This window comes from Nerophis ophidion, linkage group LG18, assembly GCF_033978795.1.
Source record: "Nerophis ophidion isolate RoL-2023_Sa linkage group LG18, RoL_Noph_v1.0, whole genome shotgun sequence".
Taxonomy (NCBI): Eukaryota; Metazoa; Chordata; class Actinopteri; order Syngnathiformes; family Syngnathidae; genus Nerophis; species Nerophis ophidion.
Genome location: NC_084628.1, coordinates 45759844 through 45777215, shown reverse-complemented (window position 1 = coordinate 45777215; position 17372 = coordinate 45759844). Strand labels below are relative to the sequence as shown.

Here is a 17372-nt window from a genome sequence, read left to right as displayed (position 1 = left end):
ATATAGCGTGCGAGGGATGATGCCATGCTTTTTGCAGTCTCCGGGATGTCTACGGTGTTCCACCACACCATGCCATGCCAGTAGGAAAACGGAAGACTCTGTAGCCATATTTGACACCGCGGCATGATCTAATAAGAGCTGCATACAAATTGTGCCTTGAGAAAGATAATACTCCTCAATTGGTAACGACATGCATTATTTTATTTATTTTTGTCTATCAGATGGTATTATGTGACATAAACATTGACATTATATCAATTCAACCTGCAATAACATATTTTAATTCTATTGCCCTATTGCAAAATTATATAGCAGTGGCCCACAAAACTAAGAGCAACATACGGCATAACATTCATCAGTGTAGTGTAACATCCGGATGCTACTGGCTAAAATTTTCATTGGGCATTTAAAGTCTGTGTAGTAGTTAGGATCATTTTTACATCGATTACATTCACAACAGAATGTCATAATCCGTTGCCCGGATCATGTTTTGTTAAGTTAAGCATTTCCTTAGTTAGTTCTGGTTCAGCACCTGTCTTTTTCTTTGTTGCCATGGGTGCTGATTTCTTTTTCACCTGCCTCTAATTAGTGGTCGGGACGCTGACTTGCTTCAGGTCACTAATCAGAGAGCTATTTAGTCCTGCCGCTTTGCAGTCTTGTTAGCAACACGCTGGCTCTGCTTTGGCTAGACTTTTTGCTGAGCTTTGCTGTGGCTTTACACGATTTCCTTTTCGTCTCGGGTTATAGATTTTGATCGGACATTTAAAGTCTGTGTATACTTATTTTTACATTGATCACATTCACAACAAACTGTCATAATCCGTCGCCCGGATCATGTTTTGTTAATTTTAGCCTTTCCTTAGTTGTTGGTTAACTCTGGTTCAGCACCCGTGTTTGTTTTCTTTGTTGCCATGGGTGCTGATTTTTATGTCACCTGCCTCTGATTAATGGTCGGGACGCTCACTTGCTTCGGGTCACTAATCACAGAGCTATTTAGTCCTGCCGCTTGGCAGTCTTGTTAGCAACACGCTGGCTCTGCTTTGGCTCGACTTTTTGCTGAGCTTTGCTGTAGCTTTACACGATTTCCTTTTCGTCTCGGGTTATGGATTTTGATCGGACATTTAAAGTCTGTGTATACTTATTTTTACATTGATTACATTCACAACAAACTGTCATAATCTGTCGCCCGGATCATGTTTTGTTAAGTTTTTAGCATTTCCTTAGTTGTTGGTTAACTCTGGTTCAGCACCCGTGTTTGTTTTCTTTGTTGCCATGGGTGCTGATTTTTATGTCACCTGCTTCTGATTAGTGGTCGGAACGCTCACCTGCTTCTGGTCACTAATCAGGGAGCTATTTAGTCCTGCCGCTTGGCAGTCTTTTTAGCAACACGCTGGCTCTGCTTTGGCTAGACTTTTTGCTAAGCTTTGCCGTAGCACGTTTTCCTTTTTGTCCTGGATTATAGACTTCGATTGGACATTTAAAGTCTGTGTAGTAGTTACGATTATTTTTAAGTTACCTAAAAAATGCCCTTTTTGCCTCTTTGAGGTGTAATTTGACCCCTTTAAAATGCTTCAAAGTGCAAGTTAACGCTCTACTATACAAAGCGAAAGCCATTTATCAACAACATCCAGAAACGCCGATCTGTAATTTGACCCCCTTAACATGCTTCAAAACTCACCAAATTTGACACACACGTCGGTCTGGCATTCCTTCCCAACATATTAGGCAGTGAACCCAGGAAAATCAACATTGCGCGCTAGCGTCCCCTAGGAAGGAAAGAAAAACAGACTGCTTGTAACTTCCGTTAGGAATGTCGTAGAGACATGAAACAAAAATCTCCATATAGGACTGACTTAGACCTAGATCCCCCATTAGAAACTTTTATACCTAAAATCAACAGGAAGTTGGCAAAAACCCCTTCAAAGCAAAATGTTCGCAAAAAATGCATTTTTTGCCTCTTTCAGCTGTAATTTGACCCCCTTAAAATACTTCAAAACTCACCAAACTTGGCACACACATTAGGACTGGCAGGAATTGCGATCTAATGAAAAAAAATTAAATAAAAACTCAAAATTGCGCTCTTGCACAATTTTTGAATAAAACACAGAAAAAACTGCTTCTAGGAAGAAAACAGACACAACTGAAGAAAACAGACACAACTGCTTGTAACTTCTGGTAGGAATGCCGGAAAGACATGAAACAAAAGCTTCTATGTAGGTCTCACTTTGACCTACATTTTAAAATTGACATCTTTCAGCAAAAATCAACAGGAAGTTAAAAATTACCCCCTCAAAATAAAAGTTTTGTAAACACCCGTCACCTTTTTTTCAAAAGTTATCTCCTCTGAGCGCGTTTGTCGTTTCGGCTTCAAACTCGCCCAGAGAGGGATTGAACCCTTCTGATTAAAAGTATAGATCAAAGTTTTGATTACTGCTCCGGTTTGGATTTTACGCGCCTTCAAAGAACACCTGCACAAAGTTACCTAAAAAATGCCATTTGTGCCTCTTTGAGCTGTAATTTGACCCCTTTAAAATGCTTCAAAGTTCAAGTTAACGTTCTACTATACAAAGCGGAAGCCATTTATCAACAACATCCAGAAATGCTGATCTGTAATTTGACCCCCTTAACATGCTTCAAAACTCACCAAACTTGGCACACACATTAGGACTGGCGGAAATTGCGATCTAATGAAAAAAAATTAAATAAAAACTCAAAATTGCGCTCTTGCACAATTTTTGAATAAAACACAGAAAAAACTAGCTTCTAGGAAGAAAACAGACACAACTGAAGAAAACAGACACAACTGCTTGTTACTTCTGGTAGGAATGCCGGAAAGACATGAAACAAAAGCTTCTATGTAGGTCTCACTTTGACCTACATTTTAAAATTGACATCTTTCAGCAAAAATCAACAGGAAGTTAAAAATTACCCCCTCGAAATAAAAGTTTTGTAAACACCCGTCACCTTTTTTTCAAAAGTTATCTCCTCTGAGCGCGTTTGTCGTTTCGGCTTCAAACTCGCTCAGAAAGGGATTGAACCCTTCTGATTAAAAGTATAGATCAAAGTTTTGATTACTGCTCCGGTTTGGATTTTACGCGCCTTCAAAGAACACCTGCACAAAGTTACCTAAAAAATGCCATTTGTGCCTCTTTGAGCTGTAATTTGACCCCTTTAAAATGCTTCAAAGTGCAAGTTAACGTTCTACTATACAAAGCGAAAGCCATTTATCAACAACATCCAGAAATGCTGATCTGTAATTTGACCCCCTTAACATGATTCAAAACTCACCAAACTTGGCACACACATTAGGACTGGCGGAAATTGCGATCTAATGAAAAAAAATTAAATAAAAACTCAAAATTGCGCTCTTGCGCAATTTTTGAATAACAAACAGAAAAAACTGCTTTTAAGAAGAAAACAGACACAACTGAAGAAAACAGACACAACTGCTTGTAACTTCCGGTAGGAATGCCGGAAAGACATGAAACAAAAACTTCTATGTAGGTCTCACTTAGACCTACATTTTAAAATTGACATCTTTCAGCAAAAATCAACAGGAAGTTAAAAATTACCCCCTCAAAATAAAAGTTTTGTAAACACCCGTCACCTTTTTTTCAAAAGTTATCTCCTCTGAGCGCGTTTGTCGTTTCGGCTTCAAACTCGCTCAGAGAGGGATTGAACCCTTCTGATTAAAAGTATAGATCAAAGTTTGGATTACTGCTCCGGTTTGGATTTTACGCGCCTTCAAAGAACACCTGCACAAAGTTACCTAAAAAATGCCATTTGTGCCTCTTTGAGCTGTAATTTGACCCCTTTAAAATGCTTCAAAGTTCAAGTTAACGTTCTACTATACAAAGCGGAAGCCATTTATCAACAACATCCAGAAACGCCGATCTGTAATTTGACCCCCTTAACATGCTTCAAAACTCACCAAATTTTACACAAACATCAGGACTGGCAAGAGTTGCCATCTAATAAAAAAACAAACCCTAAAAATCTAAATTGCGCTCTAGCGCCCCATAGGAAAAAACCCAGATAAAACTGCATGTAATTTCTGTTAGGAATATCGTAGAGACATGAAACAAAAACCTCTATGTTGGTCTGACTTAGACCAGGGCTTGAGTAGCGGCGGCAGCCAAAGGCGGACCCGACCAACGCTGCTCGCAGCTTTAATTTTAAATGTAACCAATAATAAATACATTACTTTTTACCATTAATGCGACATCTTGGACAGGTGCGACAGAAAACGGATGGTTGGTTTAAAATGCATGAAAATGTTTTATAATTTGAATGTTATTTTTAACACTGTGATTACCATCGTAATTATTAATTACTTATCGTGTTAAGCGATGTCAGCTAAGATTTATCTGAGAGCCATCAAAAGAGCCACATCTGGCTCTAGAACCATAGGTTCCCTACCCCTGTAGTAGAGCATGAATGAATGCTTTACAGTCACTTTTCTGGAAGTGACTGTGTGTCCATACGTCTTGGTCATTTTCTGATATTATTATTGATTAAATACACACATGGTGGAGTACGGAGGAAAAAGAAACAGCAGGGTGCTGGACAATTGCAGTCATTTTCTTCACACCGATCAACTCAATTGTCAAGGATTTCCACTTTGACGGTGTTCGCCAATTGGTGCCTTTGAAAATATAAATATATATATATTCACGTGTTCGGCCTTGACGTTAACTTTGTTTTGTTCCGCCTGCAATAAAAAGGTGGACTGCAACATGTGGGTCCGGGGTCAGCCTGATGCTATCGGTGTATTCTCACCAACCTTGGAGACGGTTCTTAACAATACCGCATCCTTCAAGCGTTTCAACGGTCGGATAGTTTGAACAAAGAAACTGCAACCGCTGTGTTTGTGAAGGAAAACTGATGCTTTTTGGTCTCAGTCTGAATCACTCTCTTAAGACTCCTATTGGTCACACATCCGCTTTTGTCAAATGCAATATTGTGTTTTGTTGAATAGAAAACGTCTGTTAACACAAACCCCGTTTCCATATGAGTTGGGAAATCGTGTTAGATGTAAACAGAGGTGGGTAGAGTAGCCAAAAACTGTACTCAAGTAAGAGTACTGTTACTTTAGAGATGTATTACTCAAGTAAAAGTAAGGAGTAGTCACCCAAATATTTACTTGAGTATAAGTAAAAAGTATGTTGTGAAAAAACTACTCAAGTACTGAGTAACTGATGAGTAACCTGATTACAGCAACAAATAATGCACAAAAACATAAAAATAGCAATGAGCAAATTCAGAGCAAGGAATATCTCTTAAGCAACTAAAACAATAATATATATTAAATAATAATACATTAAAATAAAAATAAAAGGCAAATTGAGCCAAAATAACTTAACAGCACCATAGGCTGAGTAGGCATTGATTGATTGATTGATTGATTGATTGATTGATTGATTGATTGAAACTTGTATTAGTAGATTGCACAGTACAGTACATATTCCGTACAATTGACCACTAAATGGTAACACCCCAATAAGTTTTTCAACGTCAATCAATTATTTAATAAATGACCAAGTCGAGGTGATCTACCTCATATATACATATACACATATCATATATATTAACATGTCCAGGGTGTACCCCGCCTTCCGCCCGATTGTAGCTGAGATAGGTGCCAGCGCCCCCCGCGACCCCAAAAGGAAATAAGCGGTAGGAAATGGATTGATGGATGGATATATATATATATACATATACATATACAGTATATAATTTATATTTATTTATTTTACCGTTTTTGTTGACATGTTAAAGGTGTTTTAATGAATATACATGCATGTTTAACATATAGATTCCTATCTTTCATGAAGACAAGAATATAAGTTGGTGTATTACCTGATTCTGATGACTTGCATTGATTGGAATCAGACAGTAAAGTGCTGATAATGTCCACGTTTTCAACTGGAGGAGAAAAAAAAATTCTTCCTTTCTGTCTAATACCACATGAAAGTGGTTGGTTTTTGGCATCTTATTTGTCCAACTTGCATATTCGTTTTAATACACTTTACAAGAAATACATTGGCGGCAAACTCCGTAGCTTGCTAGCTTGTTTGCGCTGGCTTTCGGAGACTCTTATTTTGTTAGCGCAGGCGCGATGGAGCGGCGCTTTTATTGTGAAGACAGGAACTGTGCGATCAGTCTTTAGGCTTTTGACGGGAAGTACGGTTGAAATAAAAAGTGTCTTTTTTCCTTTACACTTTTGATTGATTGAAACTTGTATTAGTAGATTGCACAGTACAGTACATATTCCGCACAATTGACCACTAAATGGTAACACCCCAATAAGTTTTTTAACTTGTTTAAGTCGGGTCACGTGACCACCTGGTTTTGTTTGATTGGTCCAACGTCACCAGTGACTGCATTTGATTGGTGAAAAGCAGGCATGCGTAGTTCCTACTTTGAATGCGTGTCTGACAAAATCAAAACAAACAAAGCGTGCATTAACAGATCGATAAAAAAATAAAAGTAGCGAGTAACGAGCTGATTGTAGATAAATGGAGCTATTTATAGGAGTAAAAGTAGCGTTTCTTCTCTATGAATATACTCAAGTAGAAGTAAAAGTATGTTGCATAAAAACTACTCTTAGAAGTACAATTTGTCCCAAAAGTTACTCAAGTAGATGTAACGGAGTAAATGTAGCGCGTTACTACCCACCTCTGGATGTAAATATAAACAATGATTTGCATATCCTTTTCAACCCATATTGAATTGAATGCACTACAAAGACAAGATATTTGATGTTCAAACTCATAACCTTTTTTTTTCTGCATATACCGTATTTCCTTGAATAGCCGCCGGGGCGCTAATTAATTTAAAACCTCTTTTCACTCCTGCGCTAATACAAGGCATGCGGTAAAAGTCAGCAGGCGCTAATAATTCTAAAACCTCTTCTCACCCCTGCGCTTACCAATGGCATGCAGTATAAAATTGAGTGTGATATTAAAAACCAAAAAAAAACAACAACAAAAAAATTATTCCGCGGCCCGGTGGTTGGGGACCACTACTCTACACCATGCTATCCGCGTGCCGGCCGGACGCATGCATATTCGCTGCTTCTTTTACGAGATTGCAATGCATACTTGGTCAACAGCCATACCTTTTACACTGATGGTTGTGATATAAACAACTTTAACACTCTTACTAATATGCGCCACACTCTGTGAACCCACATCAAACACATTTCTGGAGAACATTGGCTCTGTAACACATTATAAACGCAACATAAGATTTACCCAGAATTCCAATGCATACATGACTCTTGGCTATATTATACACGCACCCCCAGTGGGGTAAATAATATAGCCAAGAGTCATGGATGCATTGGAATTCTGGGTAATTCTTATGTTGCGTTTATAATGTGTTACAGAGCCAATGTTCTCCAGAAATGTGTTTGGTGTGGGTTCGCAGAGTGTGGCGCATATTAGTAAGAGTGTTGAAGTTGTTTTATATCACAACCATCAGTGTGATCGGTATGGCTGTGGAACAAGACCCCTGGTTTACATATAGTAAAAGCCCCAAAAAACTCCTCCGCCATTTTGAGAGTGACTTTGATCCGGCGGTAAAAGTAAGCATGCGCTAAAAAATTTGGGGAGCGAGTTTGACTCGGCAGTAATTCAAGGCAGGTGCATATTACATGCCCGGCGGCTATTAAAGGAAATACGGTAATAATTAACTTAGAATTTCATGGCTGCAGCACGTGCCAAAGTAGTTGGGAAAGGGCATATTGACCATTGTGTTACATCACCTTTTCTTTTAACAACACTCAATAAACGTTTGGGAACTGAGGAAAATAATTGTTGAAGCTTAGAAAGTGGAATTCCTTCCCATTCTTGTTTTATGTAGAGCTTCAGTCGTTCAACAGTCCGGGGTCTCCGCTGTCGTATTTGACGCTTCATAATGCGCCACACATTTTCCATGGGAGACAGGTCTGGACTCCAGGTGAACCAAGAAAGTACCCGCACTCTTTTTTTACGAAGCTACGCTGTTGTAACACGTGCTGAATGTGGCTTGGCATCGTCGTGCTGAAATAAGCAGGGGCGTCCATGAAAAAGACGGCGCTTAGATGCCAGCTTATGTTGTTCCAAAACCTGTATGTACCTTTCAGCATTAATGGTGCCTTCACAGATGTGTAAGTTACCCATGCCTTGGGCAATAATGCATCCCCATACCATCACAGATGCTGGCTTTTCAACTTTGCGTCGATAACAGTCTGGATGGTTCGCTTCCCCTTTAGTCCGGAAGACACAATGTCGAATATTTCCAAAAACAATTTGGAAATGTGGACTCGTCAGACCACAGAACACTTTTCCACTTTGCATCAGTCCATCTTAGATGATCTCAGGCCCAGAGAAGCCGGCGGCGTTTCTGGATGTTGTTGATAAATGGCTTTCGCTTTATATAGTAGAGCTTTAACTTGCACTTACAGTTTTCTGAAGTGTTCCTGAGCCTATGTGGTGATATCTTTTAGAGATTGATGTCGGTTTTTGATACAGTGCCGTCTGAGGGATGGAAGGTCACGGTCATTCAATGTTGGTTTCCGGCCATGCCGCTTACGTGGAGTGATTTCTCCAGATTCTCTGAACCTTTTGATGATATTATGGAGCGTAGATGTTGAAATCCCTAAATTTCTTGCAATTGCACTTTGAGAAACGTTGTTCTTAAACTGTTTGACTATTTGCTCACGCAGTTGTGGACAAAGGGGTGTACCTCGCCCCATCCTTTCTTGTGAAAGACTGAGCATTTTTTGGGAAGCTGTTTTTATACCCAATCATGGCACCCACCTGTTCCCAATTAGCCTGCACACCTGTGGGATGTTCCAAATAAGTGTTTGATGAGCATTCCTCAACTTTATCAGTATTTATCGCCACTTGTCCCAACGTTTTTGTCACGTGTTGCTGGCATCAAATTCTAAAGTTAATGATTATTTGCAAAAAAATAATACTGTTTATCAGTTTGAACATCAAATATGTTGTCTTTGTAGCATATTCAACTGAATATGGCTTGAAAATGATTTGCAAATATTGTATTCTGTTTATATTTACATTTAAGACAATTCCCCAATTTAGGAGACAAGAGCAGAGGCGCGTGATGGGTTGTGCAAACTTTCTTTCCCTGTCTGAATAACTCCTCGCATTCGCTGCCTTCCTTCAGTGGGAAATTCGTACAGGCAGGGCATTTATGTGTGTTTGTGTTGTGGGTGTTTTCAAAAAGCGGGAAGTAGTTGACACCTGATTCTGAGGTTTGCTCCTAGAGTCTACGCTTTGCTTCCGGCAACCAACGTCATTACCTTTTTAAAGGCCTACTGAAAGCCACTACTAGCGACCACACAGTCTGATAGTTTATATATCAATGATGAAATATTAACATTGCAACACATGCCAATACAAGATGAGTGAGTTTACACCAAAAAGTTCTATTTTGGTTTCATCTGACCACATGACATTCTCCCAATCCTCTGCTGTATCATCCATGTATCCATTTTGGTATAAACTCAACTCGTCGTGTTTGGAGGAAGAAGAATACTGAGTTGCATCCCAAGAACACCATACCTACTGTGAAGCATGGGGGTGGAAACATCATGCTTTGGGGCTGTTTTTCTGCTAAGGGGACAGGACGATTGATCCGTGTTAAGGAAAGAATGAATGGGGCCATGTATCGTGAGATTTGGGGCCAAAACCTCCTTCCATCAGTGAGAGCTTTGAATGGTTGACCAAATACTTATTTTCCACCATAATTTACAAATAAATTCTTAAAAATTCTTACAATGTGAATTCCTGGATTTTTTTTTCACATTCTGTCTCTCACAGTTGAAGTGTACCTATGATGAAAATTACAGACCTCTGTCATCATTTTAAGTGGGAAATTTTGCACAATCCGTGGCTGACTAAATACTTTTTTGCCCCACTGTTTGGAGGAGAAAAGGTGAGCCTTTTAATCCCAGGAACAGCATGCCTACCGTCAAGCATGGTGGTGGTAGTATTACGATCTGGGCCTGTTATGCTGCCGATGGAACTGGTGCTTTACAGAGAGTAAACGGGACAATGAAAAAGGGGGGACTATTTCCATATTCTTCAGGGACACAACAATTATGTTGCATGGCAAAAATATGTTTGTGAACCCCTGGTGTTTTCTTGCTTTGTGTTTCCAGGGCCTGCGGCTGGCCTGCATCACTCACAGCTAATGGATGTCTTTACCCACTATGCCTACAACGACAGTTTCTATGACAATGGAACATGGGGCTTCAACGAGACGGACGGGGAGCAGAAGCACGAGTACAATTACTACGCCATGCTGCTCACGCTGCTCATCTTCGTCATCGTGTTCGGCAACGTGCTCGTTTGCATGGCCGTGTCGAGGGAGAAGGCTCTGCAGACCACCACCAACTACCTGATCGTCAGTCTGGCGGTCGCTGACCTCCTGGTGGCGACGCTGGTCATGCCCTGGGTTGTCTACTTGGAGGTACTGGATGCTACTCACTTATCCACACTGTCTGCCTTTAAAGGCCTACTGAAGTGAGATTTTGTTATTCAAACGGGGATAACAGGTCCATTCTATGTGTCATACTTGATCATTTCGCGATATTGCCATTTGTTTGCTGAAAGGACTTAGTAGAGAACATCGATGATAAAGTTCTCAACTTTTGGTGCTGATAAAAAAGCCTTGCCTGTACCGGAAGTAGCAGACGATGTGCGCGTGACGTCACGGGTTGTGGAGCTCCTCACATCTGAACATTGTTTACAATCATGGCCACCAGCAGCGAGAGCGATTCGGACCGAGAAAGCGACGATTTCCCCATTAATTTGAGTGAGGATGAAAGATTTCGTGGATGAGGAAAGTGAGAGTGAAGGACGAGAAAAAAAAAATGGGAAAAAAAAAGACCATACAGTGAGAGCAATTCAGATGTTATTAGACACATTTACTAGGATAATTCAGGAAAATCGGGGCGGTTTAGCTCGGTTGGTAGAGCGGCCGTGCCAGCAACTTGTGGGTTGCAGGTTCGATTCCCGCTTCCGCCATCCTAGTCACTGCCGTTGTGTCCTTGGGCAAGACACTTTACCCACCTGCTCCCAGTGCCACCCACACTGGTTTGAATGGAACTTAGATATTGGGTTTCACTATGTAAAGCGCTTTGAGTCACTAGAGAAAAAGCGCTATATAAATATAATTCACTTCACTTCACCTTATCTGCTTATTGTAGCGAACCTATGGCTCTAGAGCCAGATGTGGCTCTTTTGATGACTGCATCTGGCTCTCGGATAAATCTGAGCTAACACTGCTTAACACAATAAGTAATGACTAATTCCACTTGTAATCAAAGTGTTATAATATATATACTATATATTTTTTTTATATAGCGCTTTTCTCTAGTGACTCAAAGCGCTTTTACATAGTGAAACCCAATATCTAAGTTACATTTAAAGCAGTGTGGGTGGCACTGGGAGCTGGTGGGTAAAGTGTCTTGCCCAAGGACACAGCGGCATTGACTAGGATGGCGGAAGCGGGAATCGAACCTGCAACCCTCAAGTTGCTGGCACGGCCACTCTACCAACCGAGCTAAACCGGTTGGTAGAGTAAAATAACCTTCAAAATATTAAACAAGCTCATGCATTTGAATCCATCCATCTTTTTCTACCGCGCTTGTTCAAGAAATTGCATGATTTATTTATTATAGTTTTTTTTTAGGGCTTGTCCTCCTGGGGGTTCTTCGGACCACAAAGCACCGACATGAATGCCTGTTTCAGGGTTACGATATTTTTTTATTTTTCAAAAAGTCTCCCAGTTGCTTTCCAGCAATTGTATTTTTCTCTTTCCTTCTCGCTCGCGCTCTGGCTCCAGCTCCAACCCTGTCTCTCCTCCCGGCTGCTGTTTATAACAGAGCGAAAAAGGCCCAGGTGGGCCATCTACGCACCTGTCGCTGATTTCGAGGCCGGTCCAGGCACACCCCGCTTCGCTGCAGGCCCGCGGATCACGCCACTCCACAGTTAGCTTCAAAATATCAACGTTATTACAAAGAATACGAGACCTATTATATTCTAGTAATGTTGGTCTTACTTAAAAATGCACGCGTTTAGTTGTGTTCAGTGTTGAAAAAAAAAGGATATGGCTCTTACGGAAATACATTTTAAAATATTTGGATTCTTGGCTCTCTCAGCCAAAAAGCTTCCCGACCCCTGTACTAGTGTTTTAGTGAGATTATATGGTGGTACCTGTACAACCTGAAGGTCGGCAATGCCCATTTCTATCCCTTCGCAAGGGACCCTCTTCGAAACAAGATTATTCGAAATGATCGCTTTGTGTGTGTGGTCCAATCCAATTGTGTTCGCTTGACCGCTCTGTCCCATAGTAAAGCGTCACCGTCATCTTTCGGGAATGTAAACAAGGAAACACCGGCTGTGTTTGTGTTGCTAAAGGCGGCCGCAATACACCGCTCCCCACCTGCAGCTTTCTTCTTTGACGTCTCCATTATTCATTGAAAAAATTGCAAAAGAGTCAGCAACACAGATGTCCAGAATACTGTGTAATTATGCGATGAAAACAGACGACTTATAGCTGGGAACGGCGCTGGGACAAAATGCCCTCTACCATGTGTGACGTCAGGCGCACGTGTTTTGGCATGATACTTCCGTGCGAAATTAAAAATTGCAATTTAGTAAACTAAAAAGGCCGTATTGGCATGTGTTGCAGTGTTAATATTTCATCATTGATATATAAACTATCAGACTGCGTGGTCGCTAGTAGTGGCTTTCAGCAGGTTTAAATCAATCAATCAATCAATCAATCAATGTTTATTTATATAGCCCCAAATTACAAATGTCTCAAAGGACTGCACAAATCATTACGACTACAACATCCTCGGAAGAACCCACAAAAGGGCAAGGAAAACTCACACCCAGTGGGCAGGGAGAATTCACATCCAGTGGGACGCCAGTGACAATGCTGACTATGAGAAACCTTGGAGAGGACCTCAGATGTGGGCAACCCCCCCCCCTCTAGGGGACCGAAAGCAATGGATGTCGAGCGGGTCTAACATGATACTGTGAAAGTTCAATCCATAGTGGCTCCAACACAGCCGCGAGAGTTCAGTTCAAGCGGATCCAAGACAGCAGCGAGAGTCCCGTCCACAGGAAACCATCTCAAGCGGAGGCGGATCAGCAGCGTAGAGATGTCCCCAACCGATACAGGCGAGCGGTCCATCCTGGGTCTCGACTCTGGACAGCCAGTACTTCATCCATGGTCATCGGACCGGACCCCCTCCACAAGGGAGGGGGGGACATAGGAGAAAGGTTTAAAAGCGTGTAACTTCCATCATTTTACCAGGAGAAAAGCATGAAGCCACAATAGTAAAACAGTACCGTACTTTCCAGACTGTAGAGTGCACCGGTATATAAGCTGCACCCACAAAATTTTAGAACAGAAAAAAAAATTCATGCATTGGCCACAACGGACTATAAGTCACAGATATATTAATATATCAATCAATTAATGTTTATTTATAAAGCCCTAAATCACAAATGTCTCAAAGGTATGCACAAGCCACAACAACATCCTCTGTTCAGATGCCACATCAGGGCAAGGAAAAAAACTCAAACCGATGTGATGACAATGAGAAACCTTGGAGGTGACCCCAAATAATCAGCTTTGCACTTTTAACGTGTAGAATTATGATCCGCCGCCCGGATCATACATTATTTAGTTTTTTGAGTCCGTTTGTGTTTTTTTAATTGTTTTGTGCACTTCCTTGTTTGTTCCGTTACCATGGTTTTCGTATTTCTTCTACCCGCTACTTTCGGTTGACGCGCACCTGTGTTTTGATTACTGCCTGTATTTAAGCCTGCCTTCTACCTCAGTTAGATCTGGATCTTTTGTCTGCTATAGGCAACGTTCAAGTGGTTATCTTCCTATGTCTTGTTCCGTGCTAAGTTTTATCTTAGCTTCCCTTGCGCTCGGCATGCTACTTTTTGGACTCTGTTCTCAGTGCTAGTTTAGCTTTAGCTTCCCGTGTTTAGGCAGGCGCTTTCTTTTGCCTGTTTTGTACCAGTGTTATTTTATTGTTGTATATTAAACCAAGCTCTTACCTGCTATTCCTGTCCCTTTTGGTCCATATTGCATCTTGGGGTGACAAGAGTAATAAAAATAAAAATAAAACTATTGCTGCATCCGTGCGGAAACTATGTCTGCGCATGCAGTGATTAATCCAAAAAACAGAATATAAATCAAAGCTTATTTGTAAATTTAAATACCATATTTTCCGGACTATAAAACCCTTTGTCATAACGTGGACTTTGGGGTTTGTTTTCCCGGAAGGCAAAGGAAAGTTGGCGCGGGCAAGGCGTGAAGGTATTGACATATTTATCAATTGCTATAAAAAAAAAGGGGGGAAAAAGGCGCGCACAAGGGGGAAGTACAAAAACTTGCACAAAGGAAGAAACTATGAACATGAAACAAAATTTGAGTCCGTTTGTGTTTTTTCGATTGTTTTGGACTCTTCCTGTTCCTTGTTTGTTCCTTTACCATGGTTTTCGTATTTGTTCTACCCGCTACTTTCGGTTGACGCGCACCCGTGTTTTGATTACTGCCTGTATTTAAGCCTGCCTTCTACCTCACTTAGATCTGGATCTTTTGTCTGCTATAGGCAACGTTCAAGTGGTTATCTTCCTATGTCTTGTTCCGTGCTAAGTCTTATCTTAGCTTCTCTTGCGCTCGGCATGCTACTTTTTGGACTCTGTTCTCAGTGCTAGTTTAGCTTTAGCTTCCCGTGTTTAGGCATGCGCTTTCTTTTGCCTGTTTTGTACCAGTGTTATTTTATTTTTGTATATTAAACCAAGTTCTTACCTGCTATTCCTGTCCCTTTTGGTCCATATTGCATCTTGGGGTGACAAAACGCGCATCACCATGCGCGCACCGCGTGACAAGAATAATAAAAATAAAAATAAAACTATTGCTGCATCAGTGCGGAAACTGTCTGCGCAATCAAGGATTAATCGAAAAAACTGAATATAAATCAAAGCTTATTTGTAAATTTAAATACCGTATTTTCCGGACTATAAAACCCTTTGTCATAACGTGGACTTTGGGGTTTGTTTTCCCCGGAAGGCAAAGGAAAATTGGCGCGGGCAAGGCGTGAAGGTATTGACATATTTATCAATTGCTATAAAAAAAAAGGGGGAAAAAAGGCGCGCACAAGGGGGAAGTACAAAAACTTGCACAAAGGAAGAAACTATGAACATGAAACAAAATTTGAGTCCTTTTGTGTTTTTTCGATTGTTTTGGACTCTTCCTGTTCCTTGTTTGTTCCGTTACCATGGTTTTCGTATTTGTTCTACCCGCTACTTTCGGTTGACACGCACCCGTGTTTTGATTACTGCCTGTATTTAAGCCTGCCTTCTACCTCACTTAGATCTGGATCTTTTGTTTGCTATAGGCAACGTTCAAGTGGTTATCTTCCTATGTCTTGTTCCGTGCTAAGTTTTATCTTAGCTTCTCTTGCGCTCGGCATGCTACTTTTTGGACTCTGTTCTCAGGGCTAGTTTAGCTTTAGCTTCCCGTGCGTAGGCATGCGCGTTTTTTTTTGCCTGTTTTGTACCAGTGTTATTTTATTTTTGTATATTAAACCAAGCTCTTACCTGCTATTCCTGTCCCTTTTGGTCCATATTGCATCTTGGGGTGACAAAACGCGCATCACCATGCGCGCACCACGTGACAAAAATAATAAAAATAAAAATAAAACTATTGCTGCATCCGTGCGGAAACTATGTCTACGCATGCAGTGATTAATCCAAAAAACAGAATATAAATCAAAGCTTATTTGTAAATTGCAATACCTTATTTTCCAGACTATAAAACCCTTTGTCATAACGTGGACTTTGGGGTTTGTTTTCCCCGGAAGGCAAAGGAAAGTTGGCGCGGGCAAGGCGTGAAGGTATTGACATATTTATCAATTGCTATAAAAAAAAAGGGGAAAAAAAGGCGCGCACAAGGGGGAAGTACAAAAACTTTGCCAAGGCAGAAACTATGAACATGAAACAGAACTGGATAACTGTGGCATGAAGAAACAAAAACTTACATGGCATGGCATGAAGCATAACTATGGAGTGTATCTGAGGTAAAGTTGCCAGGCTGACTTCCTGGCAACTTTCGGCTTAAATAAGTGACATGATTAGCGAAAACAGGTGCGGACTCCAAATGTGACACAGGTAAAACTAATGGTTGCTATGGCGACAAAACAAGAGTGAAAAAGCAGGAACTGAGTGTCCAAAAAACAAACAGCACATGGCCAAACAAAAACATGATCAACAGACATGACAACCTGTATGTTTTGAACCCGGCGGCTTATACAGAGGTGCAGCTAATCTATGGATTTTTTTTTCCCGCTAATGGATAAAATTATGGAATGGTTTAGGAAATCAAAACATTTACTAAAATGATTCTGTGGAGGCGGCACGGAACGCGGTGTCTCAGGACTGGCCTCGAAGATGGCGACAGGTGCGTGGATGGCCCAGGTGGGCCTTGTTATCTAATCACCTGTCGCCGTTATTAGCAGCAGCCGTTAGGAAAAGGGCAGTTTGAGTTGGATGTGCTGCTGAGAGACACGGACGCAGAAAAGACATTGTGCTGAAAAGCAAAAGACTTTGCACCATTGAGGGGAAATAAAACAGTGTTATATTCTGAATTCCTGGCAGTCTAGTGAGTTCTTCAGACCACCACAGACTGTGCTGAAAAGCAAAAGACTTTGCAACATTGAAGGGAAATAAAACAGTTTTATATCCTGAGTTCCTGGCAGTCTAGTCGGTTCTTCAGACCACCACAGTATGTGCTGAAAAGCAAAAGACTTTGCAACATTGAAGGGAAATAAAACAGTTTTATATCCTGAATTCCTGACAGTCTAGTAGGTTCTTCAGACCACCAAAGACTGCCAGGAATTCAGGATAATAACACTGTTTTATTTTCCTTGCTTTTCTGCGTCCGTGTCTCTCAGCAGCACCTCCAACTCCAGCTACTCGTTTCCTCACGGCTGCTACTAATAAAAGCGACGGGTGATCAGATAACAAGGCCCACCTGGGCCATCGACACACCTGTCGCTGTCTTCGAGGTCGGTCATCACACACCCTATTATGCAGCAGGCCCAAAAGGCCACGCCCCCCTTCGACGAATTCACTTTAAGAAACTGTGCAAACCAAAAGTGTTTATAGAGGACGAGGAAGAAGATACCTGATAAAGATATTGAAGTATGAGTAAAGACACAGAGTACTTTTTTTGTTTTGTTTTTTAGGCTGTTTTACTGCCTTGCTCCAGGTCCCATTTGGAAACAATTTGGGTATGTGAATAAACATTTACAAAATATTTCTATG

General features: G+C 41.0%; 1 protein-coding gene across 2 annotated transcripts in view; it reads left to right on the top strand.

The window, feature by feature from the left end:
• Positions 1-17372, top strand: part of LOC133537268 (D(2)-like dopamine receptor) — a 219070-nt gene that overhangs the window by 135846 nt on the left and 65852 nt on the right. For both annotated transcript variants that reach the window (XM_061878244.1, XM_061878245.1), the window contains exon 2: positions 10172-10482. In XM_061878244.1, the coding sequence (XP_061734228.1) occupies positions 10204-10482 (279 nt within the window). In that variant the 5' untranslated portion in view covers positions 10172-10203. The remainder of the gene's footprint in view (positions 1-10171; positions 10483-17372) is intronic.